Source organism: Helicoverpa zea, chromosome 5 (assembly GCF_022581195.2).
Source record: "Helicoverpa zea isolate HzStark_Cry1AcR chromosome 5, ilHelZeax1.1, whole genome shotgun sequence".
NCBI lineage: Eukaryota > Metazoa > Arthropoda > Insecta > Lepidoptera > Noctuidae > Helicoverpa > Helicoverpa zea.
This window is the reverse complement of record NC_061456.1, coordinates 631555-652633: the sequence shown is the minus strand read 5'-3', so window position 1 is coordinate 652633 and position 21079 is coordinate 631555. Positions and strand designations below refer to the sequence as shown.

Here is a 21079-nt window from a genome sequence, read left to right as displayed (position 1 = left end):
TATGTCCAGCAGTGGACTGCTATAGGCTGATGATGATGATGATGATGATGATGATGATGAATGATGAATTAATGAAACCTTAAATAATGTTAATTCATGCAATAGATTCATGAAGATACTAAAACGATAAAAAATTTTTGTAAAGCATGTTTTCGTGACAATCCGTAGGTATGTGGTATGTGAATATACGAAAACTGTGTATAACCCGTTTAGTACACTGCCTTTTAATAAACCTTCGGTCAACTGAATAAATAGGCATGATGACAAATTTTTAAATTCCTTTGTATGATGTAGGTATACGTCTATTTTATATGAAAAATTATTAATTTTAAGAAAATGCGAAGTTATTTTATCAAATAATTGCATTTTTCTCTGTCCACTTTGAATCCGGCGCGAAAACGCTTGTCAGTGTCATGTCGTCACTTGTGACGTCACGACTGAAATTACAAGACGCAAGTAAACAACGCTCGTGCAATAATTAAGTTTTTTGTGTTATTAAATATGAATTCGAAAGGGCATAGGTGTTGTGGGGTCCCCCAGTGTAAGAACACATCCAAAACAACTCCTGATAAGTTATTTGTGTACGTTCCTCACAATAAAAAAATACGAAACAAGTGGCTTAAACTTGCAAGGCGAGATTCAAAAGCAATATTGCCCAGGGTACAACTTTATTTTTGTGAAGATCACTTTGATGTAAGTTATTACATACTTCTCTAGATTCTAGCATAGTTTATAATGTAAATAACTATTTCGAGGTTAGGTTTCATCTCTCATTGTTATTTAATTAAACTAGTATACTTACATGGAAGTTTTAACATTTCTAAATTCAGCTGAACAAAAATCTTTATTTGATGCCAAAAACTTTCCCAGCATTATGATATCAATTCTAGGCAAATTAGCGCTGTTTGCCTTGATAAATCCGGGCTCTATAACTCGTGTTATAAACAATTAATTAATTAAAAACAAAGATCGCAGTGGAAGTTCACAATAACGAAATGTGACGTTCTCGCGCTTTCGCGCGAGTTGTTTTCAGAGATGACGTCACGAGCTCTGATTGGTGTTCAAGATATCATGGCGGATTGCCTTATTTCGTAATTTTATTTTATAAAAATACATATTAATCACATTATTAATAAAGAAAACAATGCGCGTTTTATATTCCAAGCTTCAAGTTTAATTTAATAAATATATTATTTTAATGATTTTTGATTACTGTCATCATGCCTATTCTCAACTTACTTTTATAGTCTGTCGCGATTTCCATTTTATTGTATTCCGAATCACTGGTATATACGCTTTACAAAGTCTCGCGCTTGATCGATTTTCAACCTACTATGTACTACTATACTATGTACTTATCAATAAGGCTGAATAGTGTTTTGTTGAGTATTTAAAGGCTTTCAATACGAATGCAGTGTATGTAAGGTGTATATGTATTTACTTGCAATTTCTGAGAACATGTGACATTTATCGCTAAGCGCAATAGGTACAGTTCCCTTGATAGTATAGAAAATAAATTGCGGTTAGTTCGATTCCATTTTCTATTTTACTAGTTTTCGCCCGCGACTTCATCCCGAGGGAACTATTCACGCACTTGGATAAAATGTTGCCTAACTCTGTCTCTAGAGTCTTATACCGTGAAAGACCAAATAAACATATAAAAGCTCTAGTTTTATATAATTAATTCTTTATTTTCGAATTTAACTGTTTGAGAATAACCGCCATGATTGCTAATTCTTTTTGCAAATGAGTACCTTGATTGCTATTTATGTTTGCCAACTCATGTTTGGTTAGTTCATACACAGTTTGACCTTGAACAATCAACCCCTGAGTTTCAAGGTTTACAGGCTCTTTTGAAATGTACAGTACACACTTAGGATGCCAATATTCCTTGTGATAAGACCCTAACGTACTTCAGGCTTAGAGTTTCAATACTTCAGCGGAATAGCGAGTGGAAAATTGAGCTTTGTACCAAACGTCGTAACCATATCGTAAATTCGCTCTCTTATTGAAATACTCGATTTTTTCATGTTATTGGCGTATTTTGATGATAAGTTGTTTTGTCTATTGGCAGTTGGGTTCAGTAGTTTTGCCGTGAAAGTTCAATAAACAGACGTACTTACGAATTTATTTTCGCATTTAAGGAATTAGTCAGGGGAGGAATTACATACATATGTTGGGAGCGGAAATTTTGGATGATCTATTTAATTTGACGTTCAAGAAGTTCTGTGTCAGCCTAATTTGATTAAGTTAATTTTTATATTTTCTCATGAAGGATGTTTGTTCACAGTGGCGTTGTGCTCAGAAGCCAGAAGGTTCTTCTAGTGACTATGAGTTGTACCACGAGCCTCACAAAAGATGTTATTTACAGGTTAGTATTATGTTCTATAGTCTTATACAAAATTCATTCAAAATAACTGAAATAAGGTCTCCGCAATTCCGCATAGTAATAAAACCAAAAAGGGTTTTCTTAGAAATTGTGTTGAAGACTAAGAATTATTTTAACCTAAGTAATTAAAATTGTCATAAAATCATAATAGACCATTTCTAGAATAATAGACTCTTGATCTTTGCAGTTACTTTGCGGAAGTTAACAGAACTCTAAGTTGTTCTAGCATTTTGAATGTTTATAAAACATAAATATTTTTGTTATGGCTAGAGGGTTAAGCACCAACCTCTCAAGTACGAGTGTGCGGGTTCGAATCCAGGCCAGGCAAGTACCAATGCAACCTTTCTAAGTTATATGTGTGTATTTTAAGTATATCTTGGAAACCAATGGTCCAGTAAAGATGATGATGAAGATACATATTTTTATGTTTCCTTTGGGAAAAAATAAATCCTGGCAAGAACGTACTACTACCTAAATCTTGTGTAATTTGTGTTATCGCGGAACCACGTAATTAAAACTTTAAATTAGCATCATTTGCCTGGCAGTGACTAAGTCGTGTATTAATTAATAGGGAAATTAATAGCACTTCCTGTTTTCGACCAAACTTTGGAATATTGTACCGAAACTTTGCCAAGTCATTTGAGTTGGTCATGAGAACTTTGTGTAGGTATGAATTATATGATTTACTTAATAGTTTTTTATGATACGCATTTCTTGACATTTAAAATATGCAGATACACAAGCACACTGCAGACTAAACAATCGGCCGATAGTTGACCCGATGGTTGGCATTTTTTTAAATAAAATCTTTAATCAAACCAATAGTTTTCAGTCGGTCTGATGCCAGCGAAATACCTGATCTGCAACGTGCGTACTACCATTCATCGACTGATTTATGTGCCCAAACGAACTATCGGCCGACTAAATGTTTGCAGTGTGAGTAGAATAGTTTATCTACTAAAGTGGAGAGAAGTTTTTAAACAACCAGTAGAATTTCTGCGCTTAGGAATACTTTTATACTGATTGGAGGCGAGATGTTTGAATAACTGAATTCTTCTGGTTATTTTAAAACTTCGGGATCCGGAATGGAGCATTGGTGGAAGCTAGACTTATAAACTATTTAAAAATACGAACAGTTTTATAATGATTTTTTATAACCAATAATAAGCTACCAATAACAGAGGCAGCTTGTAAGCCACTGGTACTCAGCTGCACCTGGTTAGACTGGAAACCGACCCCAACATATGGGAAAGGCTAGGCTGATGGTGATATTATAATGAACAATATTTACTTGCTAAACTTATATAAAATTAAATAGTAGTCTCATATATCAAAGTGAGACTCATTACTGTCTTCGCTGACCTTTTAAAGAAAACTACTATAATTACGTTCGTCGTCACTTAATCCTTTTAATTGCAATCTCTGTAGTAATTACACGGTTCTATGTCATTATCTTCAAGGTTGGTTTAAGGACATTTTAGCTAAAAGTAAATACGACCAGGTGACTTCTATCTTTATTGGGATTAATTAAAAAAAAATATTAGTGTTTTAAAATAACTATCAATGAATTCGAGTTTTTATTGAGCAAAGTTCGAAAACTTATAGTTTTCACTTTTCTGAAAGATTAGCCAGTAAGGATCAGTTTGTACTTAAATTATAGTTGCAAATAAACGTTTGTTAAGTGCGCTCGCAAACTTTGCAGTGAAAGTTTTTTATTTGCAGCATCCATTATATAAGTGGGTAAATTTTTCAGCTAACTTATTTTAAACAGTCGAATCTTATAAAGGTATGGGTGAATATACGACTTTTGGATGCAAAACGACGATATCCCTAAGTGGAACCTTTTTTATACGTATAAAAAATTACGGTAATTTTTATTTACGGCGGTATTAAGGTCATAAAAACGCATTTTTTTTAAGTGACTCACATCCAGACATGGAAACGTGGATCGACAGACCTGATCAAAGTAATGGCGATCTAGATTTTCAGACTCAAAAGACAAAATTAATTAAACTCTGTCTCCAACAGTTACTAGAAAAAACTGTTTTGATGTTATACTGATATTGCTTCTTACAACGAACAAGTGAATTCCCAGCTATAAATCTACGTACCGTACAAAACAGAGGTCATTTTATTCAGAACAAAGTGTTCTGAGCTTTTGTTTCCATTTCTAAGACGTTGCGAAGGAAATTAATAAAGTAAACAATTCAATTTGAACCAAGAAATTATTCAAAACAAAGGCATTTGAGATGATTATGAGGTATTTATGTACCCAGAATTATTAATTTGATCTTTTATTGTAGTGAGAACAAATATGTTAATATTGTTACATAAATATTTTTGGAGCGGACGGCGTTTCGTGGGTAATATGAACTTTCCAGCTTAAATACGGATTTAAATAAAAAATATGTGGAGTGATATTATAATGAAAAATTAAGAATTTTATCCGTGAAACATAGAAAAAGCTTAGGTAACATATGGGAAAACCTAGTGTGTTAATTTCAATGAGGTATATTCCACGTCTGGTTTTGTTAGAGAAGGGAGCTATACAAAGAAAATCTCGTTTAAAGATTAATTTTACAAGGTTAGCCTTGGAAAATTACTTTTAAAAGTATCAATTTAAACACTAGTACCGCTTAGCTTATCGTCAGAGCTGATATGCTATAGAATTGCCTAGTACACAAACTTTAATGGAAAAGTACCATCTACCCATCTAAATCTGTAACATCGACATTGCAAATAAGATTGCTTGCTCAGCCTTAATTTGGTGTCAACGATTCACTTAACAAAAATGAAGGTTTCCGACCTCAATTAATTCCAGCAATTAACTCCCTCAAATGGGTGACTGACCCTAATTTACTTTAAGAGACGTTGCAAAGAAATGCCCTGCCAGCCCTCGAATACTTAATACTAGGGTAGTGGAATGTTGATGATGACTATAGCCTGTTAGGTACAAGAGGATATATTAGTTAAGCAAAAAAAAATCTCAACACTCAATCTACGTGACATGTAATATTGCATATAGCTCTTGGTGTATCTCTCACCTTACAGCGCTTTCACGGAAACGTATTTTTATGGGTTGTTGCAAAATCTACAAAGCATTGTTAAAATTGTTATATGTTAATACCATTTGATTATAATATTAATACTTATTGTTCAAAGTATATAATCTATCGGATTGTATTGACAATTTTACAATGCCATTCCATAAGATAACTTTTACATTTCTTCCTACAGATGCACAATCTCCGCTACAACGGACACGCATACAACACCCACATCCCCCGCGGCATCGAGACTCGTGCGCAGACGACACAGCTGAGCCACGTGACGCGCTCCTCTCGACGCACGGCGCCCGCGCACGCACTCTCCGTCGAAATGCTGCAGAGACACGGACTTATCGACTTCAAACGTTGATATTAAGTACTGACGCTTTGAAGTGAGTGATTTTTATGAAGTGATAATTCTGTGACTTGTAAGTGAGGTTGATAACATGGAGAACAAAGAACTAGCGGAGGTGCCATAACGGAAAATCGTTTAAGAAAGTAACGCGCCAAAATGCGGGTGAGCGGGGGCACAGCACGTTACTGTTTTTGCCCTAATACGCCGTCTTTGGACTCCACCATTTATTGTAACACCAATATTCGTTGACAGATGACTCAAAGAATGTGAACGCCTCATTAGTTCACTCGTAACTGATCGTTTTCTCGATACCCGCCGTACGAACTTGATCTGGAAAAAAGCACCTGACCCACCTGCATTATGTCATCTCCGCTCATCTTCCCTTACTCCGTGGTTGATAAGCTTTTTATATAACGAAGTTTAGTATACGAGTTTTTTAACACACGGTCTCATGTTTTCCAGTAAGACATACTACTTTGTACCTATTAACGTGCTATAATTGTTTTGACTCAAAAATTGTTTATATTTCCCAGATATATCGATATAATGGTTGCTTATGGTTTCTGTAAACAGCTATGAAGTCTGCTGTATAAGTAATTAAAATACAGGGTGTGATATAATATAAAATTAGGATTTGGACATAGCATTTATGTCGATCTTTAATAAAAGTAATATTTAAAGCAACGTTACACATCTTTCTTTAAAATTTATAACACTCAAAAGCTTAATGTATATACAGAAATTAAATACTTTTTCACCTATAGATACGAATTTAAATTTAAGACGAAAATTACGTAGGCCAGAACATCTTTAATCCGATAATTTGTAACCGAATGTTCATTATATGCATTAAAATACGTACCTAAATATTTAACAACAATGGAGTTTTTCCAATTCAGATTTTCTTTTGATGCCGTTCCTCAACAATTTATTTTTAATCTCAGAGGCTCTATGACATCGTCTTGGGAGATGATCTAATTGTCTTGTAGGTTTTGATTAAAAAACATTTTTTTTTTGTCTTTCGCATTTTTTACAGTTTTGGAAAATATCCCCGAGAGTAACGCATTTGTTATATAAACATTTCATTGAGATAATTAGTGTTATTTTTAGCGCATGAATTTTATTTTTTTATTCCTACTCAATAAGTAAATACATATGTACCAAGAAGACACCATAAAATATTTTTTATTCTAGAAAGTTCTTATATAACGGGCTTCATATTATAAACAAGCTATTAAAGTTAAAGGTTCGTAGGAAAAATATCAGAAGATCGGACCAAATGTAAATAAAATAAATAAACTTGTATATAATATTTTTACTATGTATCTAAATGTTTACTTATAAGTTAGTCTAATTGATGTTAGATGTTTTTATATTCAATGTGATACTAATATAAAAAATTACGATGAATAAAATTACCAACTTATTATTCCTTGTTTTCTTTTTGTATCCGTTATATCCGATTACTGTATAAAATATACAAAGTGAAAGTCAAAATGTTTTATTTCAAATAGGCTTTTGAAGGCTCTTCTGAAACGTTACACTAGTTGCACGGTCCCAGTAAGTTGGTCTTATGGAAAAAAGCCGGCAAGAAACTCCATGGAAACTATTAAGAGCGTAATATGTTCACAAGGACTCGGTTACATAACGATAGTGAGCTGTACAAAAAACAATCTATGTAAAAAACGTTAGTAGCCGTAATCGTAACAAAAAATCAAACCTATTTTTACTAGTACAATAACACACAGTTTACCAGTAAAGTCAAGAAACATTACTCGAAATCAGAAGACAGAAGTAATTAGAAACAGATTAAAATCTCCTTGGATAAGTCCCGCAGACATCTTCGTAATCCTTCATCAGTGCGGGATTACATATCGCGTGGCTTGTCAAAAACAGGGAAGGATTACAATGAATGTAGGTTTAACTTTTAACTCTTACTTGATGACAAATTAATATCTTTTTGTAGTTATGTAAAGATCTAAGCTAGTCCAACGAATGTTCCCAATATCCTGCCTGTTTTATCTGTTATTTTTTTTTTTTTAGAGACAGCAAGTAAGACAGCTCCAGTAAGCAAATTAGATAGGTAGGTACAGTATTGGAAACGGCCGTAAATATACCTACACAATAAGTTGTCATTGTAATTTATGACTACAATTATTCATTATTTTACACATTTATTTAAAAACTTAATTAAAACAACAATCATATGGAAACATATCATCTGAAATAATCAAGCATTCCGGAATTCAATTTATGCGTAAGTCGATAACCTGGCCAATTTCAATTAAAAAGGTAATTATTTTTTGATAATGTTGCGCTCCAACGATGCAGAGGAATACTTAACATCGCTTTATTGTTAAAACAGACCTTTGTAAAACTGGGGCATTGTATGTTTTTAAGTATAAAAAAATCTCGTTTGAACAGAAAAAAGGTGAAATAAAATACGAACAAAACATTCACATAGGATTTAATGCTCTTTTAGAAATAACAATTGTTATAATTCGTAATGTAACGGTGATTACAAAGGATATGAACAAATACGTAATTTCTACCAAACTGATTATGGAGCCGCCGAAACTCAGGGAAAATACTCCACCGTATGTAGCTGAAAAGAAATACGAGATTTATTTCCTTAATTAAAACAGAATCAAATTGTACCCAACCGCCCACACATCGTCACAAAAACCTCTTCTATTAGTATACAGGGTTACTGGTAAGTAGACCGCATTATTTCATGAGGTGATAGTATAGGTCAATACGGACAAATTTGACCATAGGATACACTGGGCAAAAGTTAACCCGTTTCAAGATAATCGAATTTCAAGATCTTTTCTTAACAAGTCGTCTAGGTATATACACGTATAAATTTTTATTATTAGTTAAAAGTCTCGTTTTTGTGGATTTGTGTGTGTTTTGTGCCTTTTTGGATAGCTAGATAAATGTTCATGTTTTTTAAGTATTCTGCACAAAAAAATGAAGAGTAATATTTTTGAGAAAATGGCTACTAAAAAAGTACTTGGCGTTCGCTATAATTTCCTCTGTGATTTGTACAGTTTTATGGTTTGTTATTATGAAGTGATTCATCTTCTATCCAAAAATATACAAAAATCCAGAAAAACGAGACTTTTGACTAATAATAAAAATGTATACGGGTACCTAGACGACTGATCTTGAAATTCGATTATCTTGAAACGGGTTAACTTTTGCCCCTTGTATCCCATGGTCAAATTTGTCCGCATTGACCTATACTATCACCTCATGAAAGGATGCGGTCTACTTACAAGTAACCCTGTATAAAAGTATGTAATCTAATATACAAGCAGATCAATACCTAAAATAATATATGTCGGAGACTGTCAATAGTACGGACACTAAACGTCACGCAAGCGCGCCCTCTGGTGGCGTTTCCGGTGAAACAACATTTTGGCGCGCTTGGCGGAGTCGTGGTGGTCAGCGTGGCGTCCGCGGAGCTCAGTCATGGTTCAGTCTTGGTGGAGTCTTCGTCGAGTCTTCGTGGAGTTGTCGCGTTACTGCCTTTCGTTACGTGTAGTGTACCTGGTGTTATTGCCTAGCGTTGTAGTACCTAAACTTATTGTAACGGTTCTTCTAACCTAACAGACAGACATGTGTTGCTGGGGAGTTTGTTCCGCCACTTCTTCTTCCCAGCCAAAACACATAGGAAGTGGCGAAGGGCGGGCGTTTTGGGGGCTGTCTTTTGTTCTGACTAATTTGAATAAACGTTTGAGTTTTTAGTTTGTTTGAGTTTTGAGTTTCTTTGAGTTATCTCTTTGCTTGATTACCCTAACTGATGTCGGACGATAGTGCCATCCTGATGACGCCTCCGACATCAGAAGTAGGATGCAATCTGAATGCCCACATGCGTTTCGAATTCGCCATGCGAAGATAAATTTCTACCCACTAACAAAAAAAAAAAAAATAGAACGTCGAGAATTTGAAATGGAGTTTGTAGTAGAAGATTTATTAAGAATTTCAGCGAAGGTACAAGTATGGTAACCACGGTTATGGTAATGGTATCGTTTTCCATTGTTACATGTCAAGCTAGTTATTGAGGGTATGCTAGAAAATTAACCGAATCTGTCTTTTTTTTTTCATGTTTCAACAATGACGGTGGTTATTGTGCAATATGGCGACAAAATTACTGCGGAGCATCCCAGTTGCCTGCCAGGAGCCCAACGTGTCAACGTGTCGTGTGTTATCGTGAGTTCGGAGTGTCGGTGTTCGTGCGTATCCGTGGTGTATGCGAAAGTGAAGTCGCTGTACTGCGCGCTATAGCGATGTGCGCATCGTCACGCACGTTGAACGGAAACCCGGTGAGACCGATCCATTTTTGCTTTATGTTGACGTTATTTGTTTTACGACATTTTTAAATTTGAAAGGCAGTCTGTCTCGCTGATTATTGTTGGTTATGAACCGCCTGGGTTCAGGGAGCATTCATTGCCACAAGCTTCGTTATAAAGCTACTGTTAGGATTGTTTTAATCCGAATGTGATAATGTTCTGACATACTGTTCACGTGACCTTCATGAATTGCATTGTTGGGAAAATCGTCAATCAGTGAAATTAGATTTATGCCATGATAACAATATTGTCATCGTTGTTATGAAAATGTTGTGATAAAATTAACCGATTTCCGATTTCTTTTGCATGTGATAATCCCGTGAGCCTCTCCTGCTTCGAGTGAAAGGAGTCTAGTCTGCTAGTTCGTCGCTGTGGTGTCCGCGAGCGCGACGCCTGGATTCTACTGCGCGCCGGATTTCAGCATGAACATACACGAGACACTAAGCACAGAGATGTTAAGAGACGCCTGAATGATAAACATGGTGAGATCAATCCAATTTTATTGTGGCTTGTCATTGTACATTGTACTGTTTAACTGACTCGTTGGCCTAGTGGTCGCAAGCGTGACTGCTATATACGAGGGCTTGGGTTCGATTCCCGGGTCGGGACGAAATCGCTTTGAGTTTTAGAAACTTTCACAAAGCAGCCCTTAGTCTGGATGTTGGTGATTGATTCACTCGTGCATCGGAGAGCACGTAAATGTGTGTATGCTTGTGTGTTGCGCTTCAATCACAGGGTTGATTGACTGTTAAGTTGGAAGTCACAGAGATGACTGCCGTTGAACACTTGTCACAGGGATGACTGAAATGTGTATCTTACGTTTGGTCACAGGGATGACCTGGTTTCTGTTTATCAATTAAAATTAATTCAAATTAGAATATTTCTGTTTTGCGTCATTTAATCGAATTTTGGTAAGGTGTTACATTCACCTACTCAGTAATTTCGTTGCGCTAAGTTGTACCAATGATGGATACCGGGGTGACTTGGAAAAGACCCGTTGGCCTGTGTGATGGCATCGGGGTGACCAAGAAGAGACCTGTGTAAAGTCTGCGGTGCTGTTGTTTTTATTGTGTTAAGCTGTACCTATGATGAGTACCGGGGTGACCTGGAAGAGACTCGTTGGCCTGTGTGACGGCATCGAGGTGACCAGGAAGAGACCCGTATACATCTGTGGTACAGTTGGTGTCATGTCACTGTGGTTGTGGTCCCTAGGAGGCCAGGATGGGCTGAGAGCTCGGCTAAGGGACAGACGGTTATGTGAAGCCTATCAAGTAGAAGGCGTTGATGTGAATGACAACCGTAACTGTAATGATTTTGTAATTTACAAGTTCAGTCTGACTAGCAATTCGATCTTTCTTTGATTTCGTGCTTAGCATTTAATGTATCTAGTTTCTTCATTTGAATAGTGATTGCTATTCTTTAAATCTGTAACATGTGTGTAGGTCTTACTATCTTACATAACGAGAAGGTTTGTTGCTGACCCATATGTTGTCAATATTTATCGGTTGCCTAAGCACTTTTTATTTCTAGCTTTACAGATATAATCTAAGGTGAACCGAGCCTGGAGAACAGGACGAGGTCTACTAGTCAAGCGGCGGGCGAGGTGCGCTGCAGTTGCTGTTTGGAGCATCATCCTCCCCCGGATTTGCCGTGGAGGCCGTATGAGTTGCGACAGGCCAGGACATCGCATGTCATCACACAAGGTGAAAGCATTCTATTTCATTGAAAATGTTTAAATTGACCAGACAAACTTCACGATAACCAATTAAATGTTGTAACTTTGAATTATTGAGCTGGTCCATAGTCGTGACTGATTTTGAGGAATAATTTGTGACTTGTATTCTGTCACTTGTGTTTTAGATTATTAATTATCAATGCTTTCTTATTATTCTTTATTGTACACAAAATAAAATTTGATTCTAATTAAAAATCAATTCGCACTTGATAGGCCGGAAAATCAAAGTATCACTGATGAAATTGAGATGGAACGAAGTAGTTATGATATTGAGGAGTGTTTGAGTTTGCATGATGATCGGACCGTACCAGAGGCTGTCGTGTAGCCGTAGCTCAGTAGAAATCGGCGTCTGCTCAGTGAGTAGTCCGTGAGTACGCGGTAAGCAGTCAGCTCTGGCGGAGGTCGGGTTTCAGTGGAAACCAATGAGTCCAGGGTAGACTCGGCGTTCCTATGTGAGGTTCGCAGTAAAGAGTAAAGAGTAACTGGAGGTTACTGGGCTAAGTGTAGCCATGGTCACATGTAGAGCTTAAATGTTTTGTTTTAATTTATCAGTTTAGAGTTTATTGTCTCTTGTAAGAGGCAGTGGTCGGTTTTACTTTGAGTTTCCTAATTTTGATTCTGAATTATTGTAATGAAACGATTATTTTCTTTCTTTTCATTGATCATTTCCCAATTAAATGTAGAGTTTGATTTGTTGCTTGTGAGAGTTTAGTACTCGGTTGCTCTGGGTATAGCTTTTGAGAACTAGTTGTCACCTAGATTGTTTGTTAAAGACCTAATTGAGGCCATTTGAAGTTTGTTTCATTTCCTTGAGAGAAGTAAGAGCGTAAAACAAAGATCGAGAGTTACTGTTGTGGTCAGGAGTGGCCGAGGCTGTACTGTGCATACTGTGTTGTGTTTGTGTTGTTGCAGATTAACCCACGCGGACGTGGGTATACGCAGGATGGCCGTGTCGGAGACTGTCAATAGTACGGACACTAAACGTCACGCAAGCGCGCCCTCTGGTGGCGTTTCCGGTGAAACAACATTTTGGCGCGCTTGGCGGAGTCGTGGTGGTCAGCGTGGCGTCCGCGGAGCTCAGTCATGGTTCAGTCTTGGTCGAGGCTTCGTCGAGTCTTCGTGGAGTTGTCGCGTTACTGCCTTTCGTTACGTGTAGTGTACCTGGTGTTATTGCCTAGCGTTGTAGTACCTAAACTTATTGTAACGGTTCTTCTAACCTAACAGACAGACATGTGTTGCTGGGGAGTTTGTTCCGCCACTTCTTCTTCCCAGCCAAAACACATAGGAAGTGGCGAAGGGCGGGCGTTTTGGGGGCTGTCTTTTGTTCTGACTAATTTGAATAAACGTTTGAGTTTTTAGTTTGTTTGAGTTTTGAGTTTCTTTGAGTTATCTCTTTGCTTGATTACCCTAACTGATGTCGGACGATAGTGCCATCCTGATGACGCCTCCGACATATATATGTAATTTCCGTATTCCACATGTTATAAAAAATATCTATACTAATACAATAATGAGGAAACACTTTTTTTGTTTGTTTGTATCAAAATACTTATTTAAAACTATTCAGATTTGAAAAAATATATTTCAATGTTGGAATGATGCACTCTAAGGGCAGTAGTTCCCACGGGACGCGAGAAAACAGCTAATAAATAAAAATATAATACAGACATTGCTTTTACTTAGCTTTTAACAGATTACAGTTAATTAGGCGACGTTAATCAGGATGAGATTTTGTTTTTAGGTCAGCATGACATTGACTAAATGAGGTTAGCCAAGCTGTATTAGGGTTCCGCTCTAAATAGACGGTGATGCCTACGGAACCACTCCAAGTGGGTCCTTAACAAGATTTGTGTCTTAGTAGTACCTAACACAGGTACTTAATAGATACTAATGATAGATTTTAGTTCTAAGGTTTACCTTCTATCGTGCTTTTTGATATACATTCTTCTATCTAATCGTATGTTGTGTGATTAAAACAAATAAATGGTACGAGCGTTTTTTGGCAAGACTTTTGAATTTGCTATGAAGGTGTAATGTGATAAAAGTCGTAGCGGCCTTATGTATAAAAAACCAACCTCTCTAGTATGAGTGTGGTTTCGATTCCAAATCAGGCGAGAACTAATGCAACTTTACAATTTTGTATCAATTCCCTCCCTTCAATAGGCAAATCTATACATATAATAAATCTGTAGAAAAGTAATTTTTGTACATTGAAGAAATTGACAAAAAAAAATAGCCAGCATGTTAAAGGATAACTAACAGAACCCATTTCCATCATTTTTGTCATTTTTGTCTGTTTGTCTGTTTGTCTGTTTGTCTGTTTATCTGTTTGTTTGTTCGGGATTCACGTAAAATCTACGAATTAAATGCAGACAATGCTTATATACAAAAATTCTACGTAACTTGGGGTATTACTTAGTTTTTGTTTCATCGAAATCGATTCACTCTATCAAAAGATATGATTAATTTTGTGAATTCAAGATGTAAAATATTACGACACGCAATCTATTTGTCAAAACTGTTCATTTGAATGTTGTACTTATATTAGTTGATCGGCCTATTATTAATCTTTACACAGAAAATCACACCTTTATAAGTAACTTCGGAAGAAAAAAAAATATGAAAATTTGTTTAGCCAAGGTTAAAGTAGCTCCATCTGTGGTAAATAAAATACATCATCAATTTGTCAAAGGAGCGAGGTGGTAAATGACAATATTACCATACATTCTTTATAGAGGATTATTATTTCAACAGATGGAGTTGTGTATTTTCCGTAATTCACCATATTTTAACACGTAGTGTAATTTTTCGATAGACATTTCAATAGTGTTTGTCAGTTTGCCGTGCCACATCAAAATCCAACTATAATTTTTACCTTGATGAAAAGAAAATTAATAGTTCTCAGCCAAATTTAAAACGGTGCCATCTAAATTATTTTTTGAACATTATGTCAAAAATTATGACTTTAGTGGAACAATTATCTAAGTTATAATAAGACTTCTTGGAATAATTTATTTGCAAGATTGTTCTATGAAAGTATTGGTAATTTACAAGATTTCAATACTCCTCCAATGTATTGTTTATGGAAAACCTTCATTAGCTCTTTGATTTCTAGAGAACAATCATTTTTGTTTCCTAGAAATTTTATAATAATTGATTCCTATTATGTGTGAAGGCGTGCAATTACTTTAATAATAGAATAATTATGATACAATTAATATTAATTGAATTTACTCAGCTTCTAAATAATTCGAAGACAATTCCTTGTTTAATGATGTCATGGAACCCAAATCAGGTTAGTAATTTATGTATATGTACGTGAGTTTGCTTTTAAGTATCTTCCTTATGTAGTACTCCCTTTATGTACTCCACTTGTGGACTTCCTTATGTACTCCTATAATGTAATCCCTTATCTACTCTAACCTATGAACTCCCTTTTGTACTACCCTTATATACTTCCTTATATAGGTACTGTTTTTATGTACTCCCCCTTATGTGCTTCCTTATGTACTCCCTTTATGTGCTCCACTTATGTACTTCCTTATGTTCTCCCCTCATGTTCTTCCTTATATACGTTCTTATGAACTCCCCTTATATACTTCCTTATGCACTCCCCTTATTTACTTCCTTAGTTACTCCCCTTATGAATTTCATTATGTACTCCTATAATGTTATCTCTTATCTTCTCCAATCTATAATTTTCCTTACGTACTCTCTTTATGTACTTCATGTATGTTTGTAGGTATGTCATACTTTAGTGTTATAGTCAGATAGGTTTTGTATGAATTTATGTATTTTTAACCGACTTCCTAAAAAGGAGGAGGTTCTCAATTCGGCCGGTATGTTTTTTTTCTTTTCTATGTATGTACATCGATTACTCCGAGGTTTATAGACCGATTTACGTGATTCTTTTTTTGTTCGACTCGGAATAGCTGCCAGTTGGTCCCATAGTCATCAGGTCAGGATCTGATGATGAAAACCCTGAGAAATAGAGGGCAACCTTCGAAAGTTGTAGGCATACATAGGGTAGAAACTTGACATTCAGGTGTATGCCTGAAAGCACTATTCAACAGTGAAGATTTGGAGCTGACCTGATGATGGAGACCAGAGAGGGTCGAGGGAACTCGACAACTGAATATGTAAACTACCTCGTGTTTGGGCTTATATTATTTGTATTGACAAGACCTTTGCAACAGTGAAGATTTAGAGCTGACCTGATGATGGTGACCAGAGAAGGTTGAGGGTACTCGACAACTGAATATGTAAAATTATAAATTTAAAAAAACCCCCGACCCAAAAAAGTACGCAATTAGTATGACAAAAGGTTAAAAACGCTAAACCCTATAAAAAGCAAAAAATAACTTTTAACTCTACGTAAGTACCAACTAAAGCATGTCAGACTAAACTAAATTTTGTCGTGTCGGGGGACCGCTCTAATTTATTAGCCTAACGTTAGAAGTAATTAAGTATATACTACTTATTTATAACTGTGTATATAATTTTGTTTTATACGAATGTTGTAATTAGGTAGGTATCATTTGATTTATGTAAGTATTTTTGAAGGTAAAAAGCGGTCCCCCGACACGTCAAAATTTAGTTTAGTCTGACATGCTTTAGTTGGTACTTACGTAGAGTTAAAAGTTATTTTTTGCTTTTTATAGGGTTTAGCGTTTTTAACCTTTTGTCATACTATATAATTGCGTACTTTTTTGGGTCGGGGGTTTTTTTTAATTTATAATTTAATTTTATTTCATGCTTTTTGAAGGAGCTCCTTAATTTTTCCTTCTTTCAGTTAATTTCTTTTATTTTAAGATGGGGTCGCTCTATGCGATCTCGGCCAAAGGATGCTGTTTAACAATCTTCATAACATACTGGCTCTGGGAGAATTGCACAGATCGAGGAAACATAAACCTTTGGTCATTCTAGATTTTCAGCGAAGATATAAATCGGTTTATCCGTTTCATTCCGGCATTTCAGGGTTTCATCCGCCACATCCCATTTCCAGTATCAGGTTCTCGTCAATTGAAGAGAACTAGTCAAGACAAATTCAACGAGCCCAAACTCGATGGGTTTACTAAAAGGCAGTTCAGGGTTACGTCTCCTACCTTCGTGCCCTAACAGCAGACCAGCTCAGTGGTTCCAGAAGACATTAGTGTTTCAAATTTCAGATCCCACACATGCTTGCAAGTAAACTGAGCGTGTAACATTCCTCTCACACCTAACAAACGAGCTGATGACCTTGAAGACCTGAACCGATTTCCACCAAACATAGCTAAGAACACTCCCGAATGACACTCCTTTTAAACAAAAAAAACCGCATTACAATCGGATCATCCGTTTGGGAGCTACGATGCCACATACACACACACACACACACACACACACACACACACACACACAGACACGTCAAACTTATAACACCCCGTCGTTTTTGCGTCGGGGGTTAAAAATACCTCGTATTTGGATTTATATTCTTTGTATTGATGAGAACTTTCCACTTATATGGATAGTGACAACTATTCGTATCACTGAAAAGCTGTAAATAATTTTTTTTTACATAAAAATTAAACCAACTTCCCAAAACACTAAAAAGCAAAAAAAAACTAATTTTAGGTGCATCGGCCTAGAAGTCGGTGGCAAAATTAACTTAGTAATATCCACTAGACACCGACTTCTAGGTACGCATTTTCGGTGATTTGAAATTACAGATCGAAATTTGACATTCGCGACATATAAATTGTGTCAAAGAAAACGAATCATAGAAAAAACCCAGATGCAGCCTAATTTTTTTTTATTTATTTATCCATAAATAATATAAATACTAAAAGCAGTTAAATTATATACCTACCTACTTTTATGTTCGAAATCTTTTCAATCTCTAATTACAAAACCAAGGATCGATAGGTTATGGAAAGTGGCAGTTAATGAATTCCCTTTGTACTACATCTCCTGTATTTGTCGTCTCTGTGAATGCATGACCGTGGACGTTGTGTCTATACCAAGCTGTCAGTTGATGCAGAACTGTCAACGGTGAGGCACGGAGATAAGACGTTTCATGCAAGCGAGCCAATATGTAGTACATATCGGTTACCTACTAATTACTGAGAAACTGGTAGGAGGAACATTACACCCTATTCATGTCTTGATTATGTTGTTAGTAATATCATCTTTAGCCTATTATTATCCTGAGCTCGTATGGTCTGGTATTGATAGATCCAGGAGTTCGGGGAATTTCCAGTTTAGAAACATAATTGTGAGTATGGTGGCATTGTGATCAGTGTTCAAAGACTGAAACGTCACTTAATTAATTTTAATTCTTACCCTTTCTGTTGCAGCAATTTTTGATTAGTGACAGAAAGAAAATTATGTTTGAGCTGTTTTTTAATATTGTTTCGGTATTTGGCCGTAAGTTTGAAAAATATAATTTTTAACCCTGAATAATTTTGCATTAATTCTAGAAATGTTTTACACTTATCAGTGATAGTTTCAGGTCCCTTCTACACTGCATTTGGCACAAAACAAATTGCATATCATATAATTTTCAAAACCACAGAAGCTAAGTCATAAACTCATAATAGAAGTTGTCAAGTCCAATACGAGCTTCAGAAGCACCATTATATTGAACGATCTTCATCAGATTGTTTGTAAGTAGTTCATATATTAGGGCACGCCACCATCGTGGCGGTAAGTCCCCTCTTTGAGGAGTGGCTCGGGAGGAGTCACGGCGCCGTCACGTACCGCATGACGCAGGTCCTCACCGGACACGGTTGTTTCGGGAGGTACCTGCACCGCATCGGTCGTGAGGAGGCGCCCGGGTGTCACCATTGTGCGGACAGCCCCGAGGACACGGTGGACCACACAGTCCAGGTGTGCCCCGCATGGGAAGGGCACCGCCGGGTCCTCGTCGAGGCTTTGGGCGGCGGCGACCTCTCGCGTCCGGCCCTGGTTCAGGCCATGGTCCGGGGCGAGAGGGAATGGGATGCCGTCGCCTCCTGCGAAGCGGTCATGCTCGAGAAGGAGGAGGCGGAACGCCAGAGAGTTCGCACCTCTCATCCCGGCCGCCGCGCTGGACCAGGTAGACACCATGGGCGCCGGGTGTCGCGAGATGACTCCCGGCCACCATAGGCGTGGGTCTGTGGGCGGTGAGTTCGGGTGGCTCATCGTCCCTCTGTCTTTCTAGACGACAGACCCGTGTCGACGGCGCGCGTTGTTCCACGCGCTCCTCAAAGAGATGTCAGCAACCCCAGCGGGGCTCAGCAGGGCCAAGGCCTGCCGAGGCTGCGGGTTGTTCGAAAGAGATACCGCGGCCCTGGTACATAAAAGGCCTATGACGGAACACGACGATTTTAGTCAGTAAGAGTCTGACACTCCCTCACCGCTGCTAACCCACAGCGGGAGGGGTCATTTGATGATTTTACGTCGCTAAAAAAAAAAAAAAAAAGTAGTTCATATATTGCTAAACTACCTTCCATCTACGGTTTCGCCCGCATCCCGTGGGAACTATTTCCGATAAAAAGTAGCTTTTATATGTTATTTTTATATATAGGTATATACAACTTAAAACTAATACAGTCTTTTGGGTACATTACCTAGTGACAGCGATGAGGAGCAATTTTTTGATGCACTGTATTAGTTTTAAGTTGTATATATATATAAGTTTTTTTTTTCATTTAATGTAAATATTTTATGGAGTTAATTAAAATCAGTTTTGACAAACATATCTGCGTGTAATGAAGTAATATTTTTATATATGAGCTGTTTTATTTCCAAGTTTTATCAAAATACATCCAGTAGTTTTAGCGTGAAAGTGGAACAAATATTCATACATACAAAGTTTCGCGTTTATGATATTAGTATATAGCTAGTACCTAAGTACGTACGTATATTGTAAAATGGCTCCTACGCTCCCGAGGGATATTAACACTTAGTCAAGTGCCCAGTGTCGGAGGTAACTTTGAACGTTTTAGTTATCCTTGTATGGTCTTCAAGGTCAAAGGTCAGATGGTTTATCGAGACAGAATGTTAGTTTAACCGTAGGTGGTTTAATTTCGTTCTTATGTAGGTTTTGTTATGACGAGAATCGTAGAGAGTGTTCCACAGAAAATGAGCGAGACAATGCGAGACTCCTCATTGTGGGCGCACACAAAAGTTGAAATTTGGCGGACATTTTACAAATGCTTTAACCAATTCCTTATTGTTTGCTAGAGCGTACATTGTTTAGTGACCTAGTAAAAACATTTATGTGAATTACAGAGCCACACAGCGATGAAATCTCGCCTATAGCGTGAATAACGTGACGTACAAAGTATTTTGATCATCGTAGCAGATAACACAGGACTCGAGGCAAATAACGTTACCTATGTCCTTCGAGCTATTTTTTTACACGCTTTTTATTAGCTTCACCTGTATGTTTGTATGTTTGTATGTTTGTAGGTTTGTAACCGACTTCTTTGGGCGCGATTTTGACCCACTTTAAACGGCCAGATTTCGTTCAAACTTTGTAGATTTATTGAGGACCGATGACAATACACTAATTTTATAAAATTATTCCATTTTTAACCGACTTCCCAAAAAGGAGGAGGTTACACATACACATCGATTACTCCGAGGTTTATAGACCGATTTACGTGATTCTTTTTTTGTTCGACTCGGAATAGCTGCCAGTTGGTCCCATAGTCATCAGATCAGGATCTGATCATGGAAACCCTGAGAAATCGAGGGCAACCTTCAAAAGTTGTAGGCATACATAGGATAAAAACTTGACACTCAGGTGTACGCCTAAAAGCACTATTCAACTGTGAAGATTTGGAGCTGACCTGATGATGGAGACCAGAGAGGGTCGAGGGAACTCGACAACTGAATATGTAAACTACCTCGTGTTTGGGCTTAAATTATTTGTATTGACAAGACCTTTGCAACAGTGAAGGTTTGGAGCTGACCTGATGATGGAGACCAGAGAAAGTCGAGGGAACTCGACAACTGAATATGGAAACTACCTCGTGTTTGGGCTTAAATTATTTGTATTGACAAGACCTATGCAACAGTGAAGGTTGGGAGCTGACCTGATGATGGAGACCAGAGAAAGTCGAGGGAACTCGACAACTGAATATGTAAAATACCTCGTTTGGACTTACATTCTTTGTATTGATGAGAACTTCCCACTTGTATGGATAGTGACAACTATTCGTATCACTG

The 21079-nt window shown here is 37.0% G+C and overlaps 2 protein-coding genes across 2 annotated transcripts in view; one reads left to right on the top strand and one right to left on the bottom strand.

Moving 5' to 3' along the window:
- Positions 1-7220, top strand: part of LOC124630613 (neuropeptide FF receptor 2-like) — a 44019-nt gene extending 36799 nt beyond the window's left edge. Inside the window, exons 8-9 of the mRNA XM_047164575.1 lie at positions 2291-2371; positions 5627-7220. Of these exons, the coding sequence (XP_047020531.1) occupies positions 2291-2371; positions 5627-5806 (261 nt within the window). The 3' untranslated portion in view covers positions 5807-7220. The remainder of the gene's footprint in view (positions 1-2290; positions 2372-5626) is intronic.
- Positions 7221-8247: 1027 nt separating this feature from the next.
- LOC124630612 (pickpocket protein 28-like) overlaps positions 8248-21079 on the bottom strand; it is a 44716-nt gene continuing 31884 nt past the window's right edge. Inside the window, exon 11 of the mRNA XM_047164574.1 lies at positions 8248-8396. Coding sequence (XP_047020530.1) covers positions 8248-8396 — 149 coding nt within the window. The remainder of the gene's footprint in view (positions 8397-21079) is intronic.